This window comes from Montipora capricornis, chromosome 8, assembly GCF_036669925.1.
Source record: "Montipora capricornis isolate CH-2021 chromosome 8, ASM3666992v2, whole genome shotgun sequence".
In the NCBI taxonomy this organism is placed as follows: Eukaryota; Metazoa; Cnidaria; class Anthozoa; order Scleractinia; family Acroporidae; genus Montipora; species Montipora capricornis.
This window is the reverse complement of record NC_090890.1, coordinates 49,011,977-49,036,259: the sequence shown is the minus strand read 5'-3', so window position 1 is coordinate 49,036,259 and position 24,283 is coordinate 49,011,977. Positions and strand designations below refer to the sequence as shown.

The following is a 24,283-nucleotide window of genomic DNA, read 5'->3' as shown; positions in this document are numbered from 1 at the left end:
CAAATATAGTGTCAGTGGTTTGTTGTACATGACCAAGATATAGTTGAAAGAAAAGCAAGAATGCCTAGGTACTGTCCAAGATGTGAAAACTTGAATAGTGCAGTGATATGCATCTTACATGTACATGTTTGGGCATGAACCAAACTAATTTTGCCAGATTTTTGTTTTACTCCGGACGTTTTTCAGATTGTTTAGTGAAAAAAGAGTGCCAAGACTGAAGTTTAGGGAAGAGCATTAAAACAAATATTTATGTACTAGTGTTGTCAATGTGGTTCAATCATGTGATCTCAAGGGATCAAAATTCCATAAAGTGAGTGGGAACCTGACCCTATTGTTGCCTCCATGACTCTTCAGGTCCAGTGTTGCACCCTGGGGGTGCCTGAACAGCTTTTATAATGGTGTAGTTTTAATTATGTACTGTCATTTGTGTCCTTTTGCGTTTTTGAGGAGTAAATATGTAAACAAAAAGATAAATTAAACTCAAACAATGCTGTTGTTTCATGTCCAGGTCCGTGGTTACTGTGTGAATAGCAAATACCTCAAAATGAAGAAGTCAGCCATTGTAATTCAGAGCAACACACGCCGCATGATAGAAAGGTATATTATATTTTCTATCGTAATCCCTCATGCAGCACGAAAAATTGGCGCCTGGCAAACTGTGGAAAGAAGTAGGGCAAAAAATGTGAAATACTGCACTAAAGTACTCATTCTTTTTAACCACCAAAACGACAAGTATGAGCCTTTAAAACTGGAGGCTTTAAGACCCTTGAATACAAAAGAAGCACTGACAACAAAATGATAATCTTTGGTACTCCTTGTTGTTTATCATGAGAGTTAAATAGAATTAAAAGCATTTAAATTTTAAAACAGTTGTTGTAAATTGATACTTCTTTAGAATATGCTTATATTGGGGTTTAAGTGCTTAAAAAGTCAAAATTTGAAGCCACGGAGCATGTCTAACTGCAAACACCTGCCTATAGTGTAAATAAATTGACATTTTTCTCGTCTCAATGACACTTAATGGAGCAGTTTCCTAATGTTACCCTCTTGTATTTTTAGGAAAAAGTTTCTGAAAGCAAGAAAAGGATTTATTCTTCTTCAAGCTATTCACAGGATGAGACGACAGCGACAAGCATTCATTAAGGCAAGTTGCCTTATACAGATATTTATATTATCATTACTAGTTTGTATTTGTTTTTTCTTAGTTGTAGTTTTTAAATCCAGGTTATTTTTTCGCTTTTTATCTTGAACGAGTAAATTGATTCCTTCAATTAATGTTCATTACTAACTTTTTTTTGTTTGAATTGATCGCACTGGAAATATAGTATGTGTCTCCTTCTGCAGTCTGTTCATGTGATGTTATCATTTATAATAGGCACATGTAACTTAAGTCAATCCCAAGAAGGGGAAAAAAAAAAAGAGCTATCATGGATGCTTTATCCCCCTAATTTGTGATGAGAGCATTGACGGTAAAAGTGAAGAACAGTTCCCAAAAGATACAGTCGGCCGACAGATGGCCGACAGATAGCCAACAGGCTTTTGCCGCATTGACAGTGTATAAAATTTGGAACTACAAAGTGTCCTCAGCAATGTGGTGGGTAAAAATAATTATCACAGAGAGTACACTGTACAAGAACATACATGTAATTGAAACCACTGAAGACGTCTGTTAGGATGTTAGAGAGAAGAAGTGAATTTGCAGTACATACAATCATGTAGGTTGAGGAGCTAAAGATGGAATAACGAGCAATGTTTTGTTGGAGTTCACTGAAGCACAAGCCCACCAGCGCTCGACCCTACAAAAACATTATTTTATTCAACAAAGTTCAACAAACAACGTTTATTTAACGAATTTGTGAAGATGCAGATTGCTGCTTTAAAGACTTCCCTGGTACAGTGAATTATTTGAGATGGATCTAATATATAGGAAGAGGGTCATGGCATTCTGAGTAATTATAGTGTTTGGATGATCATGTGAAAATTTTGGGTACGAATGAAGTCCTGTTCTACCGTGCTATCTAGATTGTCTCTTTGTTGCTTTATGAACAACATCCTGTAAACCAAATACCGGTAGTATAACTTTTTGCTGCATTTTTAAAGGACCGGTTGATGCCTCAGCTTAACTTCTTTGTGTGTTGATATGTAAGTCGTTACCTGTCCCTCCACCTAAAGTGCATGTGACCTTTTTTGCGTTCTCGTTTGTTTTGATATCGAGTTTCACAACTTGTGGAATGAAATGTGCCTTATATTCCAGCTAGGCATGAGTGCAGTATCAAGAGATAATCGAGTATTGACTCAGACTGTCTCACAGAAATGTGTTGCTATATATTATGTCGTGTTATTTTGTCTTTCGTTGGTGGTGGTGGTGACGTTAGAGCCCAAGGTCTTCCCTTTTCAGGCTTGAGTGTGTCTGCCTAGAAAGTGTATCTAAATAAGTATACATTGTGTAAGGGTCTGACCCATCTGATGTAAATGCTTGACTGGTAGCCGGAGACTTTGAAGTTCTTCAAGCATCATGAACAAACCTCTTCGGGATGGGGCTGTCAACATCACAATCACACGAACGGGAAAATTCGCAGCATCGGACATGCATATCTGGGTCAGTTCATTTAGAATTAGCCTGCCTAAAGCAATAAGAGAGATAATTCATTTTACGTGATTTAGCTAGAACACAAAATCGTTATGTCTCTAATGTGCAACATGTTGTGAGTTCCTCAATCAAGAAACTTTTGCTTGGGTGCTTTAGCTCATCTTGCATTTTTGCAATATCTTGGAAATCATTATTTCACACTTGGTAGTCTTTTAAACGGGGAAGGTTCGCGACTAACTGTCTTTAAATTTTAATTACATAATTGATTTAATTTAATGTGTTGTAAGTTGTAATGTGTTCGTGAGGATCTTTAATTTGATATCTGCACAATATAAATGCTCAGATGTTCAATATTATGGGATTAATTTGAAATCATCTTGCATATAATCATTTTTCCCCTTCGTTTTCATGTATTTTTTTTTTTCAAATATGCGGCCTTGTTGAGTTATCGATCTCTTGAAGAGTTCAGCGGTAGATCAGTGTGGTAAACGCGCCACTGCAATTGCACTCATCGCCCTCAACAACCAAATAATAGTATTATCGTGTCCCTCAGCACATAATTTATTCAAGTGACTTTTGAAAGATATGTCAAGTGTTTTTGAAAAGCAAAACCAACGATTGTATCTGCACATTATTTTACTGACAAGAAAATTGGCATGACAAAAGTTAAATGTCATGAAGGCAGTTCGTTCCTTAAACATCTTGCTCTGATCATTCTCTGATTTATGTTTTTACAATGTGTTCTTGATGTCCAAATTTTTTTCATGAAACCAAATTAAGAACCTGTGGTAAAAAAAAGGAAAGGTGCAAATATATGCCATTAAGAGCATTTTAAAAATTGTGAAGTCTTTAAATTAACTCTTGAACAGTGAGCAGCAAGTAACTGCAAAGATGCTAATGGCATTTTCATGATGTGTTAAACAAACAAACGGTATTTTTTAAAAACTTGGTAAGTTTGCTATAGAAAAAAAAATCTCGAGTGTGATAAATAGAAAAGGTTTTGAACGCAGCAGTTGCTGTTACACTGTGGACATTTCTTGGCGTCCATTAATGACTTCTTTAAACATAATTTTGGAAATTAAAATAGAGATTTGTCTTTTCTAGACATAACACATTAAGTTATTTAATGTGAGTAGATGTACATTACTCCGTTTTTAACTTACAAACATATGTTGCTAAGATTTTCAAGGCCTCCATATTTATACAAAACTTAAAAAAAATGCATTTTAATTTCTCGTTTATATGTTAACTGCTGCTACTAGTTCTTTATTTCGGTTGTTACTGGTATAATTCTTATGACTCCAAAAAATCTTTAAAAACTACTTTTTGCATACCCAAGGCATGGCTAGCTCTCCTTTATTCCTTCCATCTAGGTTTGAAAGTTGCTATTTCACAATTTCGCAAAATTTGAAATGGGATTATTGTTGGGCTGGTTAATGTGAATCATATGTACATGTATTTCAAGGAGTCCGGCTTTGCCATCTGCTACTGACAAATTTTCACAGCTTACTAAAGCTGAGTTTAATATTTTTTTATCGTTCCATCAAAATATTCTCAAAGCTCTGAACAGACAAAGTGCATTTTATCTGTTTTCAGTTTCAGCTAATTATGGGATGAATGACGTCATTTGTCCATTCGTAGAAAATTCTTGGATAAAAAAGATCTTTTGTCGCGAACGGTCTTGGAAAGAATAAAATGGAACAATTTTTCATTAAATCTGTCCAAGATTGTAGCTGGAATTATGTCAGGATCTTAAACATTTATAGAGAATAAAAATTAAAATTATTTGTTCCTATTTTATTGCGACCGATTTCGAGAAAAAGAATCCATTTTCCTAACAAGTTAAACTTTTCTTAACTTCAAAGTTGAGTATAAGCCATGTTACGAAACTGCTTGGGAGGATCCCCAGATAACCTAGCAAATTTTTATCATTTCATTTTGTGGCAAAAAATGTCACGTAGATGTTCGTAATGCGTGACATGTTCCAGGTGATATTGTAGCCGGTGAGAAAAACATAACACATTTCAAATGGGTAGATAACTATTGTTTCTTACATTAGCATACCAGTTATAGGTTAACTTCCTGTGTATGATCTCATCGATTATATAGCGCGGTTAATATGTTGAAGGTAGCTTTTAATATTGGTTAATTTTCGTTGATGTGAACTTCAATTCGTTTTGTCTGACATACGAGTTAAAGAAAAATAATTTTTTTTGTTGATATGTGGGTTTATAACTGGACTACTGCAGATGACAGCCAAATCTTAGGCGACAGTAAGCAATAGACGGCCGAAATCCTTCATGAATTCTGAAGTAAGTTATGTTTTTGGTGAAATTCTTTGAAACGTTGTGGCATATTAGCTTCATTTGAAACGAGCGTCTGTAGAGGAAACGACTCCGCTTTGTTAACTACTGAACATAGTTTTGTTTGTGACTTTGTTTGTAAACAACATTCATAGTGATTTTCCACTTGTTATTGTGTTGTTTTTTAATAACTATGACAGTTTAGCAGTGAGCGTGCATTTACCAACCACATAATGATATCCATGAAAGATTGGCCCACTTATGGTGTTCTTCCTTGTGTTTTGAAAGAAATAGTCTCTTGCTTTACTTCAAGTCACTGTTAACGTGAAAATTAATGTTCAACGTACGCGTTAACTACCGCCGAGAGCATTTTTCTCGAAGGTTGTGGCAATAATTTGTTCTGGCGTCACTAGTTGAATAAGTTGCATTCAATAGAGCATGTCCTTACTTTGCAATTGGCATTTTGGAATAATTTTGACTAAATTCTTTCAGCCACACTAAGGTTTTGGCGTGTTTAAAACTGCCACCAAGTTATTATCGGTAATATTTCCAGTTTTGTTGTTTCGTCTTCCCTTAATTAATACCAGAGCAACAAGTACGGCTTCTGTAAAATCAACGCCACAGAACAATAATATTCTTGTTCAGTTAAAATGAAGGAAAATAGTCGTGCTACACGTGAGGCATACATTTGAGTACATTTCTTTGCCGAACTATCTGAAACAACAACGGGGAAAATCAAATTTGAGGTTTTGACGAGTTGAAAGAATCCCTTAACACTTGCGACAGCTCACGAGTATTATTTTTAGGCGACTTTTTTGTTGCTTCAACTCATTTACATTTATTCATGTGGACGTTAAACGTAACTAATATTATTTTTGCACTTCCATCTCTTTGGAAATGTTTAAGCACACCTTTGGATTTAGTGGAATTACGCCATTTACAGATAATTAACATATCTATTTTTATAGCACAGAAGTTTGTATGTCGACTTCAATCAAACTTGACGCTGTTTGCTTTTGCAGACAGCGCAGGGCCACCCAAACGTCAGAAGTGGCCAAAATGGTTTCCACAATGCTTTAAAAGCTTGTTTAGTGAGTTTTTAGCTGCCCTAAAAAATATTTATCTTTTCGGATGTAGGTCTGTACACATTTTTGGGTGGCTTTTTTTGCCTCGTTCGAAAGTTCTAGCAATCTCCGCTGTACGGTAGTGTTCCTTTTTCCCCCGAAAATTTTAGGGGACTTTTGATTATAATATGATTCTCAAACAAACTTTTTCGGAAATGACAGGAGTTGTAAATCTTCAAATTTTTTGCTATTTCCAATATCACAGTTGACTGTTACTCAGCGCGGTAAAATTCTAGCGTTCAATGTGGTTTCGAAATTTCTACACACTCTACCGTTTTAAATCATCATTCCACGTATTCTTATTCCGGAATAATGTCAATCAAACGCACCCTTAGTGTGTCTTGAGAGTCCAAGTTCGCATGTTCGAGAATTCTAACCTAAACTTCCATCCGAAATTACTCGGTGGGTGCCCCTGACAGCATTTCTTTAACTTATCATATAATATAACAATAGTCGTTTTAGAGACTTGCAACCCGTTACCGCAAGCATTCCCGCGGGGAACATGGAAGATATTTTATGTCTTGGTCGCCCAAAAAATGGGGTGCAAGACAAAAAATAGGCCGAGGTCCGAGGGCCAAAACGTAAAGAGTCTTCCATGTTCCCCTCATGGAAACGCTTGGTACTTGGGCAACGTCTGGACGAACTTGGGCAAACATTTGTAGTTCCTCTGTAGTACGTCTCGTAAACCAAAACGCAGTCAAAAAGATAGTTCGCCCCCACCCATAATCCATCGTGTACTCGTCTTGTGCTCCTCTTCGTACTCGGCGAACTCAGAAAACAAACTCAACACAAATATTGTACAAAGTTCGTCCTGATCGACTTATGGGTCTCAAATATAACGACGACCATGATTATATTAGTCTGTAGAACTTTTTTCTCACATTTTTTGTTTGTATTTGGGGCACTCAAAACTTTCCCGAGTTCGAAATTAGCGGATGTTTTTTTTTTAATGGTTTGGCAGGCGTGCATCTGTTTTCGGAACTGTGGAAAAAGGGGTCTCATTCGCCAGTATCGTCGGCCTCTTGTTCTTGACAATACTAACATCAGACTGTTTTTGTTTGTTTGTTTTTCAACACAGATACGCAATGAGAGCCGGAGAAAAACAGGGGAGATGCAGGCCGTGGCGCCACCCTCACCATCCCAAGGGGAAGAGGCAGTGGTTGTCAAAAACACCCATGACTTGGCTGTTAGTATCATTTCATGCCATTACAGTTTGCATAAACAGTGGCTTTAAGAGTAGTTGCAAAATCAGTCAGACTTGCCTGAAATAATACAATTTAAGGTTTTGACGAAGTGAAAGAATTGCCAAAGACTTAAAATAATAATAATGCACAAGTGTTTTTTTGGTGACGTTCTCTTTGAAGTTGACGTTGCGAAATAAAAACCATTGTGATGTTACAAACTCTTAAGGATCAGAACTTAATTAAACGCACTCCTAATTTTTGATATCCAACACAGAGTCCCCTTGAATTTCTTGCAATGAGGTAAGTGTAAGGGTTTTTGTGGTGCGTGAGGGTAAATGCCGTTATGCAGCTGTTTATCTTTCCTTGAGGACCTGGACGTTAATTGCCTGTATTCTCACACGTGTGTGATGTTACCTCTTAGCCGGCTTGAAATGATAATGAAACGTATTCGTGGTTTTGGTTTTGTTGCTTTAGGAAATTGAGAAGCAGAATGTGGCTGATGTCACACAACTTGATATTCCTGCTGAGTTGGCACTGGTTTTCGCTAACATCCAAGGTATGGACTGCTACATTCCCAATTAACTTCTGACATATAATTGCTTGCGCCCATCCAAAACTGTGGTTGAGGGCAGAGAAGGCGCCCTTCGGCTGAACGGAAGGTCATGCATTCTGATCCGCGCCACACCAGCTTTCGCGATCTTAAAAAAAATGTAGGGAAAGTGCCACGTTTGTTTTGACACACAATCTGTTTGACTGTGTAACCGTTTGTAATTGTATAATAAATGTGTTGGATTCACCGTTTGCTTCTTCTGTAGCGATATATATCGATAAATATGTCAGTGCATGGACCAATGCTAAATAAACGTTGTACTAACTTACCTGCGGTGTACTGTCGTTCTTTTGCCTCAGAAGTGGGTATTTTGAGCGATTTTGAAGATTTCGAGTTCGCTGTGCCCCTCAATAGAAGGACAAAAGTGGAAAGTAATTTTTGGACGGCTCCAGCGCCGGGGCGGTTTTTCCCCCAGAAAGTCGCATCGCTCCGCTTTCAAACTTCGCGGGAGGATGGCCGAAAGAACACTTATATTCCTCAATGAGATTTTATTATTCTATCAGGCTGGTCCTTGGTCCATGAAAACTCAGTCAAGGAGAAGAATGGGGAAATTATCAAGCATAATTTTGCAAAGACACAGTTACCAGATGACATCAATCAATTCCCTTTCTCCAAGTTTGCTCAAGAACATTACCAGGTATCATGAGATATTTATGTGACAAGGTTTAACATAATTATTTATTACAAAATTGTATTTGAAAGGTAATTAAATTTTTGGCGTTACGTCCCATATTGGTGATCCATGTTGGTTGGTGATTTTTGAGAACACTATCTGAAAGTTTTGAATTCGAGCCTACTGCATCGATTTGCTTTAGAGCGGTATACCAAAGTAATCACTTCGACCAATCACAGCAGGTTCAATCAGCGCAATGAACCAATCCAAATTCGTAGCAATGGGCCCTTTGCAGGATAGTGATCACATGGTACAAATCCGCCATACTGGGACGCAAATTGCGCACTGGGACATCTAAAACAAAGCTAGTTAATCTTAATTTTCTTTGTTTTAGATGTCCCAGTGGGCAATTTGCGTCCCAGTATGGCGGATTTGTACCATGTGATCACTATCCTGCAAAGGGCCCATTCCATGTAACTTGCTCAAAGCGCGTGAAAAATCGCGTGTCCAAGTAGTGATTGGTTTTTGGTTTTCCTTTTCATTGGTTAATAAACTGGCGCAAGATTTTTCACCCAATCATCAAGCGAAGCAATTGCAATCGCGTGATTGCTTTCGACAGTCGCTTTGAAAACTGGTCTAAGCTGTCTTTGGCTCTAAGCTGACTTTGTTTCAAAATGTATTTTTCTTCATTATCACTATGTTAAGAAACCATTCCTGTGTAGCCCTCAGGTGTTTGTTCATTTATGGATTGGTGATTTATGTGATTTTGTCAATTTGATAGGCTTGGATCTTGCTTTGTCAACTAACATGTTATCAGTCCAGTAATAGTAAAAAACGAGCGAATGTCTCGATTCATTTGTCTTATAACGTCGACGTGAATCATTCAGTAATGGAAAATACTGGGCGAATGACATCACATCATTCAACGGAGCAGCCCATAACCAGTAACCTACAACTCCAATTGTAGGTCTATGTAACGGCGTTTTCAACAGAGCAAGCTATTTTTACAAGGAAGGGTTACGGTTTTACAAACGTTGGCCTTGTAGCACTTTATATTTCAACAGACTTAACTGATTAGAGTGTAATATGAAGTGCTAGTTTTGTATCCCATATGAACCATGTGAGCGTTAGCCCTACTAATGGAAATGGGCCCACACAAGGACAGAGAAAAATTCTGGTCAGAAGTTGTATCTGTCCTTGTGTGGGCCTATTTCCATTACTAGGGCTAATGCTCACATGGTTCATATGGGGTACAAAACTTGCACTTCACATTAAACTCTAATCATGCAGTTAAGTCAGTCAAACTGTCTTTAGACGAGTTCTTTAATAAGATTTGACTTGCACGAGTGATCATTCCCAATCCCATGGGCAATGTGCGTGCAATTTTAGAACTTTCAAACAATCACGAGTGACCATAAATCACTATAATAATGCACAAGCAAGTTCATACGATTTTTGATTTACTATACACTCAACAAAATTATCACGCCCCTGTGTTTCCATAGCAACTTCCGTATTACACTCTGTAGCCCATTTATACATTCGTTACTGAACAATCAGAAACGCGATTGAGTATTTAACAAATGAAGAAATAAACAGGTTTTATGATGTGATAAAATTAGGCAGATATTGGATGGTGTTATGATCCACGGTCTCTTCAAGAGAAAAGTTCTTGTTGTTTTTGTAGAGTGAACATCAATGGCGCATGGTAAGGGCTCCCATACGCACAAGCTTGTTACAGGTCAAATATTCCGACAATGTGCTGGCCACGGGTCTTTTTCAGTTGGTAAGTAATGATTATCAGTACTTGAAACCCGGCGTAGTCGGCAGTTAATGCGACTTTGAGGGAAGCCTGAGATGCCCTTTTAAATTTCACGGAGCCGCTATGTTACCCCACCCCTTGGTTGCAATTTCTTCCTTTTCCCACCCAACAGAGAATTCGTTACGAATTTTCCCGCGCTTTTCACCGACTGCCGACTGCATTTGTTTTGTGAGAAATCTGAATGGTTTATCAACTGATTGGTTTATGACATCTGATACTTTCCGTGGTCGCGATAGACGAAGAGGAAAATTAATTCAGCGAATTGAACGAATATGATGCGAAGCAAATACGTGAAGACCGCGCTTATCGCAGGAATTGAAACGTGTACGAACAAGTCTTCCATTGTTTTTGCGAGTGGGCGCGAGATTTCCACGACAAGTGTAAAAATTTGAAGCTGAAACAAGGGCAAAATTTCTGTTATTGTTTAAAACCAAAGAGTCCATTATTTCCTGTTTTCTGTAGGTTATGCGGTTTATGGATGACGAATCTATCTCGGGTCCCAGAGAATTTGTCATTGGAAACTATTTGGCGCAGATGGTAAGTTAGTTAATTGCAAATTGGAAAAAATTGTTATTTTCTTACATGCTAAACATTAGTTATTGTTCGTTTAGGAAGGACGATAGGCTGATTTCACTCGTTTTAATCATCAGAGTTTCCATTGAATAGTAGTGGCACCTGGAGTTCTGCTTTATAACTGCACTTTAATGCTCACAATGAAAATTAATATTTTTGTATTCTTAGGGCATTTTTAGACCCGAACTACGCGAAGAAATGTATTGTCATGTGTGTAACCAGACGTGGGGAAACCATTCGGACGTAAGCAACGAGAAAGGCTGGCTCCTGTTGGCGTTATTTTTGTGCTGTTTTTCGCCGTCAGCAAGACTCTACAAACACCTTCTAAAGTATGTCTGTTGGTTCGTTAAGCACTTTATTCTTGGTTTGCATCCAGGTGATGAGACGGCCATCTTAGTTACTTAAGTGACCGCTCCCCATAGGGGCTTTTCAGGGCGAATGAAACACAACGAAACGACGGAACAGAACAACAACAACTGTTAAGAATCCCAACTGGCCGGAGGCAAACCAGTTGGCTTTTACAAGTGCAGCTGGGAAGTTGAACCAGGGACTACCTGGATCTAATAGCCCCTATGCGTGATGATGTCTGACCAGCTAATTTCACCACCAAGCCTCGAATTCGAAAATCAAACTTGTAAATTTTAGCATGAGCTAAATCCCAAAGGAGAAAACTTGAAAAGAAACCCCACGTGCGAACATTATTGCATGTCCAAATAACGTGAATAATTTTGTGCAAACGAGGCTTGGTGGTGAAATTAGCTAGTCAGACGTCATCACGCATAAGGCCCATTCAACGAGTGGTCAGAACGGGTCTTGAACCCGGGATCTCCGGATCTCAAGGCTAGCCCCCTAACCACCGGGCGACACTACCTCCAGATAGAGGTACCTACCTCCATGATAGAGTCAAATTCCCAAAAAAAGGAAAGAAAGGAACTTAATTGGCTAGTCTTCTAGCGCTGGAGACTAATTGGGGGCACTGTAAACTGAAATCAACAAATTAACGCAAATCAGATCAAATGACATTTTCAAAAAAGACTATTCAATGCTTTTTGCTGTACACGAACGTGACCGCCGTGACGTCAGATTCAAACCATCAATACGATCGACAGGCTGTTAGCCGGTTTTCCTTTAGTTTTGTTTGAAAAAGTTTGTTTTCGGGGACTCCTCCCATGCCTCGCCAAAAAACAAGAGGGTAGGAGGGGAACGGAAAAAACGAAGAGCACACGTTTTGAAAAAGAATTTGACAATCAGTGCGATCACCGTTCGCCGATCAGCGATCACCGTTCGCAGGCAAAAGGGAAACATGAAGTACGCGAGGCAACGCGGCTCTGCTTTGCCTTCTATCCTCTGTCGCTCCCTATCGCGTTTTGCACGTCACGGAAATACTTTTCTGAATAAAACTAAAGGAAAAACGGCCTGCAGGCTGTTTACAAATAAAAACTCTCACCGCTGTTATCCCATACGTTAACACAACCACTTGTGGTTTACATTCCTTCAGATACATTTCTGCAAACATGTGGAACAAACTAACAGAGTACCTGAGGTCATTAACGTCCTTGAACGAGTTCAGAACTAAAATATGCCAAATTTCTTTCGAACATCAATGTAGTTGTTATTTATGTAAATAGTATTTTAAAGTACTGTATATTATGTATGATTTTATTTATTTATATATTTATTTATTTATTTATTTATTTTTTCTCGGAGAAATTAGCTATTCAGCTACTCTTGTAAATCCGAGGTGAAATAAAGGTGATGTTATGTTATGTTTGAATGTCATGCCGGAATGGCTTGAAATACTTCATGAACTTGGCATTTCGTTTGTGGATATTCCGGCCAACTGCTACGGAAGAAACGCCATTTTGTGTTTGTTGACGAAAACGTTGCATTGCGCTACCCGCTCTTGCTTACTGTGGGACAGAGTGGTTCAATGTTTGCTTGATACTAAAGAAGATTTCTAATCGGCGGAAATCAGACCAACATTTAACCTTAAAATAACTGAAGAGGAATAGCTACCTTTGATGTAATCATTGAGACTTCCTTGCCTTCTCTAAGCTGTTGGCCTTTTTTGTTGATCAGGTACGCTTCCGATCATGCATTCAATGGATACAAGAGTTACTGTCAGCATAAGCTACTCTGCTGGGATATGAGTGACTCTGACGTGCCTCGTTCCCACCCACCCTCTCTTCTGGAGTGGAAAGCGGCTAAAGTCAAAGGCAACATGGCTGCCGAGTGTCACTTTCCTGATGGTATGTGATCAATAGACAGGTCGTAAATCTTATCTGACTGTTAGAGAGGAATTTGATATGGCCTATCCCAGCGGGAAAGCTCTCTGTTGCGGGCGTCACGCGAGAATCCCGTTTCCCGAAATGTAGAGCTTTCTGGTGGGCAAAGTCCTTTGCAGAGACATTGACACCAGAAACTTGGAATCGTTTGAGATTGTTCTGTCTGGTTGAGTGATGGTTTGTTGATTACTTAGATTTGCGAAAAGATTCCTTTTCGTAGGCTTGGTAAAACAAATTTATAGGGACCAGTAAAGCGACATACTTCTGGATACTAGTTAAGCTGTTAGCTTTGCAAAGTGAAACTTTCTCTAGCCCAAAAGAAACTTTTAGACGATTCCAATGAAAACGTGAGATAAAAAACCAACCTTACCTTTGTTTAAAGTCGGTTAAAAGCGGCTTTTACTTGTGTTTCGCATTTGCAGGGGAAAGGAGAACAGCGGAAGTGGAGTCTTGCACCACTGGAGAACAGTTTGCTGGGTTGATACTTGAAGACAGGTCAGTGTAGGAAACAACGTCCAGTATGTAGTCGCTCGGAGCTCAGAACGGGACTCGATCAGTTGGTTTCAGTTACTGATAATGATTCTAGGTTGTTCAGTGTCGAAACACAGTTCGTTATTTCTGCAAGGGTTTTAATCTAAGCTGCAACGCTGAGTAGTGGCAAACCGCGAGGGTGTAGCGAGAGGAAGATGGGCAACGAGCCGCTGAGCAATCACGTACTAAAAGGTTTTGTATCATTTTGACAAAGTGAGAACGTGCTCTGAAATTAAAGCCAAAAACATGTTCTGATGTGAATTTCTAACATCTGTATTCATAAAAATCAAATGCTACTTGAGATAACTTGGCAGCTTTGCCAGACGCTCTGGTGGTTTGACATCTAAAATCCCTCTTGCCGATAACATAAGAAGAGTTTTTGCAAAATCAAATCACAGTTTGTGCTGAATCGGGTTTACGTCAACCCCATGTACAACTGAGAACCTGCGGGGAGATTATAAAGCCTTGAAATGGTCTTCGCAGTTATGAGCGTTAGTTTAGCAGCAGCGGAATGAAAGCCTGAAAAATGCACGCTTGAACGGGATTTGAACGCATGACTTCTGCGTTACAGTGGCAGTGCTAGAGCGGTTTTCAATTGAGTGTCGAAAGTAATTAGCGAATTGCTTTGGTTTATAATTACTTCACTCAGTGAATGGTTCAAAGTTCTCGCGCCAATTTTTCAACCAATCAGAAGTGAAACCAAAACCAATCATGGCTCGCGCGTGCACGTTTCCCGCGGTTTGTGTCGGCTACGTGTAATTACTTCGAGTTTTGATTGGTTTACTGGATTGTCTCCGTCCTTTTTGATTAGCCAAAGTAATTACTTTGGTTTTGGTTTTACGACACTCATTTGAAAACCGCTCTATACCAATTGAGCTATCACACCAACTGGGAACTTCTCGTTTAGTGAGTTCATGACAAACCCGTGGAGGTTGGATTTATATGAAGCAGAGAACGCTCATCTCATTATCCTCCACTTCTGGATGCCTCTGTTTTTCGGGAAGGTTTTTGTAACGCTCATTTATAATGTCAAAAATAAAACGCATAAAATGCACGATTTCTCTGGTTTATCATTGCTGGATCAAGTAAATGATCAGGAAAATGGCGCCCTTATTTCTTATCCAATCGGAACAAAACACATGGTCACATGCCTTTATCGGACGCTTGTGTTTGTTTTGAGCTCTGATTGGTTGATTCCATTTTGTGCGTTTGTTCTGATTGGCTGTGATTTCGCTTACCTTGTGCCTTTGTTTTTGTTAGGGGAGTGGATGATCCGAAAGGCTGGAGCGTTGATCTTGAGTGCAGCTCTTGGCATTCATCTATAAGCGGAGCTGATTATGTTCTTGATCTTGTCTCTGAGTTAGAGTATCCACCAGCCTTCCCTCTGTCCCAGTCTTCGTCACTTTTAACTATCAAACCGGGGCACAACGTTCCAGAGAGTCAACTGCAAACGCTTTCCAAGTAAGTGCGTAGTTAAAACAAAATCATTTCTTATCGTCGAGACAAAGCCGTTAAAAAAAGAAAAACTGAAAAAAAGTGATATGTTTCGACATGTGGAAACATGTCACTCTTTTTATATAATAGTTTGTAGAAGATTCCAGGTTTTGTTGGTGGAACAGTAACGAACAAACGAGCAACTAAGCAGTGCGTACATAAGTTATGACTTTATCCAAAATCAGATGAGAAACTGTTCTAACTTTATTCATTTTTGATGTTTTAGTTATTTTGAAGGGGTTATGCACTTTTTTTTTGTTTTGTATTTTAGCCTCCACACTTCACATGCTCGAGGAAAAAACGTAGCGGAACTCGCGTACAGATTTACTTCTGCTGAACGCCAACAAGCTTCGCATGTGCAGAGGGAGGATGCTCTAAGTGCTGCGACATCAGCAAGACTTGCACAGGCAAATCAACCTAGGCAAGTTGAAGACGGATTGGTACAGAGAACTCGATTAGGAAGTGGCTCCGCTCCACCCCCTGTTGGTCAAGTATTTGTGCCACCACCGCCTCCACCCCCTCCAGCGTTTATGCCACCACCCCCTCCTCCGCCACCGCCAGTGGCTCCTCCACCTTCAGGGGTAATTTTGAGGGGGAGACCGAGCAAAAATGAGGACAAGAAGAAGAGAGATAGTGGACCTCAGTTGTCCATGGCTGAGGTTGTCGCCAAAGCAAAGAAAATGCGAGAAGCTCGTGAACGGGTTGCCTCGGCGGATAGCTCTGCTTCAGCCAATCAAGATGTTAGCGAGGATCCTTTTGAGTCCGCGATGCAATCCCGGACGTTGCAGTTGAAGAGCAGACGCGTTGAGATTCAACAGGCACCGCGAAAAGAAGAAGAAAGTGAACTGATGCGAGAAATGCGGCGCAAAGCAAAGCGAGCCAGTCTGGCATTTGTTGAAAGCGAGAAAGTTACTCATATCACCATCGAGGACGGAGTGTTTCAACCAGATTACGGCAGAAAACCAACGAGAGCTTTCTCGTCATCGTCTTCGAGTCGGGATACAGGAGACAATGATTCTTTGCAGTCTCTTGAAAATGCCGAACGACTAGAATCCCCGAAAGAGGTGAATGATTTTGTGGACAGTTTGTTTGATCCTGTGCTTTCAGAAGGAGTGGAGGGTTTGTCAAATGAGTATGTTCTCCGGGGAGCTTTGAAAGGTGGTGGAGGAGTAAATCAGCCTAGTTCAACAGCGGCAAGTTCAATGAGCACAGGGACATTCACCACGGCTGCGGCAATGAATGGGCATCCTACTGGGGGAGGGAATGGTCATCTTGCTGGGCAACCAATTAGTTATCCTGTTGGGCAGGTCAGTGGGTATCCCTTGGGACAGGCGAATGGGTTTCCTCTAGGGCAATTGAGTGGTTATCCTGTGGTATCTAGTCCGGGAAATGGGTATCCAGGACTTTCACAAGCAACTGGACTTCCAGGAATGTTACCAGTTGGGATGTACTACGGACTTCCCCAAACCAATGGACCAATGCTTCCTGGAAGTAACATGGACGCAGCAATGTTGGCGGCCCAGCAACAAATACTCATTGAACGGCTTTTAGCCACACAGAAGCAACAAGAACAGCTGTTGCAACTGGCCCAGCAGCGAGCTCAGCTGGAGCAAATGCAACTGCTCCTTGCTACTGCGGGTCAGCAGCCCCAGACGACGTCTACAGTGCCTACCTCGGCCGGTGCTGCAACTTCCCTTCAAGGGTTGTACGGTTCTCAGTCGTCATTATCCACTTTGTCAAGTTCTCCGGTGAATGGACACATGGATGTTCCAAATGGAGAGTCTGCACTCGTTGTTCCTTTACCTCCTCCCGAATTCTCAGACTCAACCTCTTCCTTGGACAGATCGCCACCTGCCCCTGTCCTGCCTCCAACGTCTTTATTACCTCCCCCACCACCACCCCCTAGCTTACAAGAACAAAGCCATACTGGTTCAGAAGCCTTTCCGCCACCTCCATCTCCCATCGTCGAACGCAGAGTCGTAGCTGGAGCGGATAGTGTGGATGGACTGCAAAGACCAGAGCTCAAGAGGCGGTCTACGGACAAAGTGGCCCTGGCTGTAGCAGCCTTGGAATCCAAGGCAGACGACGTCCGATCACCAGGACCCATCTCTCCTGTAAAGCAGGGTAGCGAGAACTTTAATTTTGAAGTACCCGTAAAGGAAAGGCCTGTGATTCAGAAAAGGCAGTCTTCTTCAGTAGGCTTTGTATTGTTGTCAGACAAACAGAATAACACTGTTCGTCATCCGAGAAGCACGGGACCCTACTTGGCGTACAGCAATGCAAAGTGGAAGCTCAACATTCGCAAGGAGGTAAGCCTGAACTTGCTCACATCATAGTTCATACATGGAGATGGTTATGAAACTGGACAAGTTCCTTTGTTTCATGTTTTTGTCCGTATTTTTGGCCTTGACCCTGCACAAAACATACCTTTTTACGAGAAGATAACCAATCAAATCCTTCGATTAAATTATGCGCAACTAATTTGCGAACCCGTGCGAAGCGAAAACAAAAGATTGTGCAGGGTCACGGTCAATTCAACATCGATTGCAACAACATTGTTCTCGCTTTTGAAAGTTCTAAGGTTTCATAGCCAGTCCCTCGATTAACTATGCTCACATAGACCCAATCGGCTAACTCAGTGTTGTCCCCAACTGAAATCTCCCGGGATTAAGATTCGTTGTGTATTGTATTTGCATGATAATGTAGCATTCATATCGAAATGATATGGAAATACTGGAACAAAACGTTTTAGTCTCTAAGGGTTTGAGTTTGCCCATTAGGTCTATAGGAGGTTTTCACGTGACGTCATCGGCGCCATGCTGGTGGACGAAAACAAAAGATCTGTCATTAGCTTCTTTTATTCGTTGACTATAAGTCGTCCATTTCTCTATTGTTATTGGTGTCCCTAGAGGTTGGTTGAAAACGCCCTCTTAGTCTCAGGCCTACCCCTTGAGACAATCGCCTGCAAGTTCTTCTTGCAACAGAGACAGGAAATTGTATGCGGTCCATATCCAGTCGTTACATTTATTCGGCAATAATTTGACAGCATCACTGCGATCGGGGATTTTTTCACCTGTTTGGTCACGACAAGGCATATTTCGATGTTATTTTCCTGACACCGAAAATCACCCAGTAATTTTCATATACGATTTTTTTTTTTTGTCGGCGTTTCCATGTTTCCAAATTTCGCGATTCCTTTATTTACATATCCACCCTGGTATCGAATGTTATATGATTGGCTCATTCCGAGCATGCGCATGTAAGTAATACGGGACTCTCTCTTTTCCCGCCTGGGTTCTAGGCCCATTTTCAGGGGGCGGTAAGACGGAGTCCCGGAACAAGACTAACTTATGACGAGACCTTTCATCCACACGATATTTAACAGAGCTAATAGAAAGAGTATTTCTAAGATCGCCGCTGGAGAGCCCGGTTTTACCCAACACATGTAGTGTTTACTTGAGGTGTTCACTTGATCTTTTTACTTAATTAAGCGAGTAAAGTTGCAAAATCAGGAAAAATAAGGGGGTTACAAGATCAGCATTTACGCATGCGTCACCCGCTCATTCGAGTGCACGCGCAAGTGAAGCCACAGGCCAACGCAAACGGATTTAAGTGACCGTTAAACCGTTTGTGTAGAATTTTCGTAGTTTTCGTGAATAGGAGATGTCTATTTATATTCCATATGTATAGGAATTAAAAGAAAGGCGAGCGAAATTAGGGATATTTGCGTAAATGCCGATCTTATAACCAACTCATTTTTCTGATTTTGCAACTTTATTCGCTTATATCTCTGCTTCCGGACGGTGAATTTTTTTACTTTTTTGTATGTTAGCTTAGATTAATTTAAAACGTTTGTCTTTCAAATTTAAAAAAAATTCTGTGGGTGAAAAAAGAAATAAGCGACACATTTCAAAAAAACTGACCTACGGATTTTGTTGAATTTAAAATATTTTAGAGATTATTTCTAACATTATCTGGCCACGCTGAATGGGAAGATTTCACCCTCCCGTTTTTTCAAAAAAGATAATATATCTTGATTTTAAGACTTAAAGAAATGCCTTATATCGTTGCCATGGTAACGTTATTTTGGAGGAAAATGTAATGTGAGAAATCCATGATGGGTACTTAATACCTTAACCAAATTTTGTCTTGATGTGATTATCCTAACTGTATCTAAAAACAAAATATGTGTATTTGTTTGAAAAGAGGAATAACTATTTCGAGCCTCCTTGAGACTTGAGGCTTTTGAAATTTATTGTTACATGAATTTGTCTTCTTATTTTGCTTTCAGGTCTTCATGGCGGAAGAGAAACTAAGCAACAACCTGGTCCAACGTTTAATCTTCTTGCAGGTTAGCTCTGCCGGGAGTGTGTTGTCTGTGCGTAGAGAGATTCAGTGTGTCTTAATTTCCTTACGAGTGATCTCGCGAGAAGGACACGCGAGCGAGCGGTGAGGATCTCACGTATCCTTTCACTTGCGCGTGGCATCTCGCAAAATGGAGAGCATGTCCTGAGCTTGGTCCCCACAAGCTTGTCTATATTGTTTGTAAGATTGAGCATTAACTGAACACGAGAACTCAAACTAGGGCCTCTGTCTACTTTTGATTGTTGAAAATTACTTTTCTTAAACCTCTTTTTCAAACCTTTTAGCTTTCGGTCGATTTTTGACTTGTATTGCTACACACGCGCGTTTTCTCACGAACATTTGTTTGGTTTCAAACTTTCAGATCGTTCGGGATTCGTACTCTCACTGCTGCTGTAAAATGTCCAACGCCGACTGCCAAAGAATGCAGATTTTACTGCGTAAGTCCGTATAGTTTGGTCCGTTAAGTATGCTTATGCTGAAAGGATTTAAGTTCTTTCATCAAGCAAATAACGAAAGCGATCTTTTAAAACGGTTATCTTTGTTGCATTCTTTAGAGAAGTATAATATTACCCCAGAGAGACCTCATTCCAGTTTTCCAGTGGAGGGAATCGTGATCGAGGCAGCCAGGCAGCTTCCACTCTACTTCAGTCGATTCTTTGTTGTGAAGGTGAGCCATTCTTGTTTTTAGGGGCTTACAAATCGTTCCTGAGACAAACAGGAAAGAAATCGCTTTTGCTCAATTTCAAGAAAAGATAATACAAAGAAAGCGTTTTTCAGGGGAATGCTTTAATCCAAAATCCAAGTGTTCCCTTTAGCCAATCACGGCAGAAGCAGGGAATCGAATTAGCCAATCACAATGCAAAGCACTATTCACTACTTGCACAAACCCATAATACACCTCTTTTACCCCGCAAAAATCTGCATAGGCATAGTTTTCGACTTCTCTTGGCACATTTTCATGTCCCAGGAGAAATTGCAAACAATGGTTATGCAAAAGTTTTTCTTTTTTTTTTGGGGGGGGGGAGGGGGGGTGGAGGGGTAATAGAGGTGTATTATGGGATTGTGCAAGTAGTGAGTACGTGAAGTTTAGCGCAGGAAAACACAGACGAACAAGTCAAAATTGGTTTTATCACAACTGCTGATTGGCTGATAGGAGTTCTGAGTACGAATATGACTAGTTTTAGTATCTGTGATCACCCACTAAGAATTCGAACTCCTAAGCCAATTGTGCGCGATCGGTACGGAAAACTCGTCTTATGAACCCACTAGTTCTTCAATGTAAAGGTATGGTTTTTTTTTAACCATCCCCTCGTTCGAAGTATTGGTTATTATTTTTTGCATATGCAGGGACAGAATGAGCTGCCAGATGTTCATTTCCTTGCTGTGTCTGAACATGGCGTCAAATTCGTGAAGAGAGAGAAGATCACGGATGAATTGGAAATCCTGCGAAGCATTCAGTAAGTGACTTTAACAGACATCGGCAATTTCATATCTGCATTTTAGTATTCACTGGAAGCCCGCTGAGTTCCCAAGGGATTATCGTGGGCTACTTTCGTTCTTAATGCTCGGAACAATTGTTTGTGGTCCTTTTCCCCAAAGCTTAAGTCGCGGTTTTACTGCAACGTCTTTTTAACTGTCTCCTTGTGAACCGTTTGGGCTGGGTTTGCTTTGGTTTTCGAATAGTAAGAACCACTTTACTGAACTCTCAAGCTTAAAGGGATATTCAGTCTAATTTGGTAATGATTGTAGATTCATATACGGAACATATCTCATCAGTTTCATGGCAGTTTACAATTCTCTGAGAGATTCGTCCAACACCTTGGGTCTCCCCCTCCTACTCTTCACGAACAGTGTGTGGGTTCTTTAAAGTGCTACTATGATCAAAAAATCGTTTTCTTTTTTTCTTCAGAGTTTGAAAGCGTGTTTTCTGAACACCTGACTGGTAAAAGTTTGAGCTTTGATTTTTATCCAAAGGCTGTTTATTTTGGGTGTAAGGTTTGGGTTTCACGGTCCGTCATTACTCACGTTCAAAACTGACCGATTGGATCTCAGAGGGTTGGATCTAGCGAAAAGTGACGTCATTTACTCACTAGCTTAAAATTTAAGCGTGTAAACGAACCTATTATATATGCAAAACACGAATTTAAAAGTCTGAAAGCCCGAAGCTCCCGTGCTGCATATTAATTCAGCCGCATACACACGCATTGCATTCTTAAACCAGTGAGTCTTTGACGTCTTTTTCTCCTCGACCCAGCTCTCTCAAGATTTTAAAGTTAGTACTGGCGGGACAATAAATAACAAAATTCCAGTTAAAATAAACAGGTGTCTTTTTAAAATCAGAACTTAAAACTTAAGTCACTTAGTGTTAAGTTGACATAGTTTTGAAATCCAAAGGAAACGAAAAATTGTTTTTTGGTCGCAGTAGCACTTTAACGGCCCACATAGCTGATAAACGGGAAGGGTTGTGGCATCGGTCGTCGATGGTGACAGCGGAAAACCGGATTACCTGGAAAAAACCTCCCAGAGCAGAGTAGAGAACCATTGAACTCACCTTCGCATATGACGCTGAGTCCGGGATTCGAATCTGGGACACATTAGTTATGGTTACACTAGCCCTTTTATCCATGGGTAAATAGCGTTTGCCCACAGACAAGGACGTTTTTCTGTGTAACTGCTTTCCCGAGACTGAAACTGCCCCGGGGTTATTTCCATGGATACATAAAAAAAAGAAGAAAAGAACATCCCACGACATTTCGTGAACTGAAAAGTACGGTTTATCTGCTCCCTGAAGTGGCTTGGCCAGTTATATAGCACAACGTAGCTAATACACGAAAATCCCTAATTATAATAATTATACCCTATTATTTTACCCTGAGGGGAATCTTTTACTGTTTAACCGCATCCCCAAGGGTAACATAAAACCTGAGCTGAACCAAACCCAACCCATTTACCCTCCGGAGGACCCCAAACCCAAGATGTGTGCAACCACAACTACTGGTGCAAGGCGAGTGCTCTCACTACTGCGCCAATCTTGCTCGGTTGCCATTGACTTCAATCTCGGTTTGCGGTTACACAGAAGTTACCAAAGTGAAAACGAACCTTTCGTTAATTGTTTTGGTAACCACTGCAACATGATTGGTCGGGGCACTTTGAGATCTTGAGGAGACATAAGTTTTGCACCTGAAAGTGTCGTGAGGATTTTTCTTGTTCCTTTTGACGCTGCGATGCAAATATCATCGGAGGATTAATTGATTTCACGTGGCAGGACTGAGCGATGAAAGCGGCCTTTATAGGGTTGGGCCAAAAAGCAATGGACACCGAATTTATGCAAGGTACACTGGCACAATAGACCCTTAACACATTAGAGCTGCAGTGTAAACCGCTCCATTGAATAAGGTTGGAAAAAGCTTTGTGGTATCCAAATACAACCGGGACTATTGCTGGATTTGTACTATTCCAGGTATATCGATCTGGTCAAGCTGAAAGCAGTGAAAGACAAATTGACTCTCACACTAACAAAGGACATCAAAGTCGTTTTCCATGCAGACAGGGTTAGGTTAATTTGCTTTTATTTCCTTTGTTCTTTGTGTTAATCCACAATTAGAATTCTTGATGTTGTGTCCTCCACTTTTTTTTAACGAATGTTTTTGTTGGTTTTATTCTTCAGGCTTCAGAGATCAAACAGTTAATTGACACGTACTTGCGACAGCTAGGAAAGGTATTGGATATATTTTAAGATCACCGTTGCTAGCTGTAGAGCGTCAGGAACTCTTCAGTGTTGATTTAGGGCGCGCAACACATCAGTCAACCAATAGAACATTTGCATGATGATGCCATTTGACTACAAGTACCAGAATCCTTCAGCTTTTGCTTGTCTCGTGCTGATTACAGCTGTTGTTATTTTCACTCCACTGGGAATACGTACATCTTATTCGATTGTTTTACATATAATACGCTCAGATATTTTGCGAGTTGCGTAGTATTTCTCCGAGCCCCGCAGGGGCGAGGAAAAATACGAGCGATGAGCAAAATGTCCGCGAGTATTACATGTTAAACCGTCGAATAAGAGATTTATTATTCCACTACAAAAAGGTGTTATATTGCTTCAATTTTATTTGGTAAGAGTGTTTCTAAAAAAAAAATGTATCATCTATCCTTCAGGGCGCTTGTGAAAGATAGTAAGCAGCACAGAAAGGCAGCTAAATGTCCTTTATTCCATTGTATGAACGAAATGAAATCGTTTTGAAAACAATTTCTTTGATTGGAAAACCTGCGTTCCGTCCGCATTTGCTCTGTTGTAAACCGGTCAAACCGGGACACTTACAGTGTATTACCGTCTCATATTTTGCGCGTTCTCTTTACCAAATATGGTAAAATGGCGTAATAGTGAAATAATAAAAATATGTATAGACAAACAAACTGAATTCTGGTAGTTGTAGTCAAATGGCGCCATCGTGAAAGTTACCTATTTACTGAATTTGAGTTTTTGATTGTGGCGGTATTATGTAAAACACACTTACGGGGCGTACAGAGCTAGCGTTCTTTGCTTTTTTTTTTTTCTTCGCGTTGACGTCGTCTTCGCTCAAGTTCCCTAATGGCTAATATTAGGCTGATTTAGCAACAGAACGGGAACGTCATTGGCGACTGCGCGCGCAGAAAAAGCACCAATGAGAATTCAGAATAGAGTAGACTCCACTCTTTTCTTCTCTATTCTAAATTCTCATTGGTAGTTTTACTGCGCGCGACGTTGCCACTGACGTTCCCGTTCTGTTGCTAAATCAGCAAGTTA

General features: G+C 40.3%; 1 protein-coding gene across 2 annotated transcripts in view; it reads left to right on the top strand.

Moving 5' to 3' along the window:
- LOC138060496 (unconventional myosin-XV-like) overlaps positions 1-24,283 on the top strand; it is a 74,648-nt gene that overhangs the window by 29,139 nt on the left and 21,226 nt on the right. For both annotated transcript variants that reach the window (XM_068906294.1, XM_068906295.1), the window contains exons 24-41: positions 509-597; positions 1,060-1,144; positions 7,096-7,203; positions 7,676-7,757; positions 8,315-8,448; positions 10,112-10,210; positions 10,709-10,783; positions 10,988-11,148; positions 12,899-13,068; positions 13,527-13,599; positions 14,896-15,096; positions 15,401-17,438; positions 19,421-19,480; positions 19,856-19,931; positions 20,049-20,161; positions 20,842-20,951; positions 22,955-23,045; positions 23,162-23,212. In XM_068906294.1, coding sequence (XP_068762395.1) covers positions 509-597; positions 1,060-1,144; positions 7,096-7,203; positions 7,676-7,757; positions 8,315-8,448; positions 10,112-10,210; positions 10,709-10,783; positions 10,988-11,148; positions 12,899-13,068; positions 13,527-13,599; positions 14,896-15,096; positions 15,401-17,438; positions 19,421-19,480; positions 19,856-19,931; positions 20,049-20,161; positions 20,842-20,951; positions 22,955-23,045; positions 23,162-23,212 — 3,816 coding nt within the window. The remainder of the gene's footprint in view (positions 1-508; positions 598-1,059; positions 1,145-7,095; positions 7,204-7,675; positions 7,758-8,314; positions 8,449-10,111; positions 10,211-10,708; positions 10,784-10,987; positions 11,149-12,898; positions 13,069-13,526; positions 13,600-14,895; positions 15,097-15,400; positions 17,439-19,420; positions 19,481-19,855; positions 19,932-20,048; positions 20,162-20,841; positions 20,952-22,954; positions 23,046-23,161; positions 23,213-24,283) is intronic.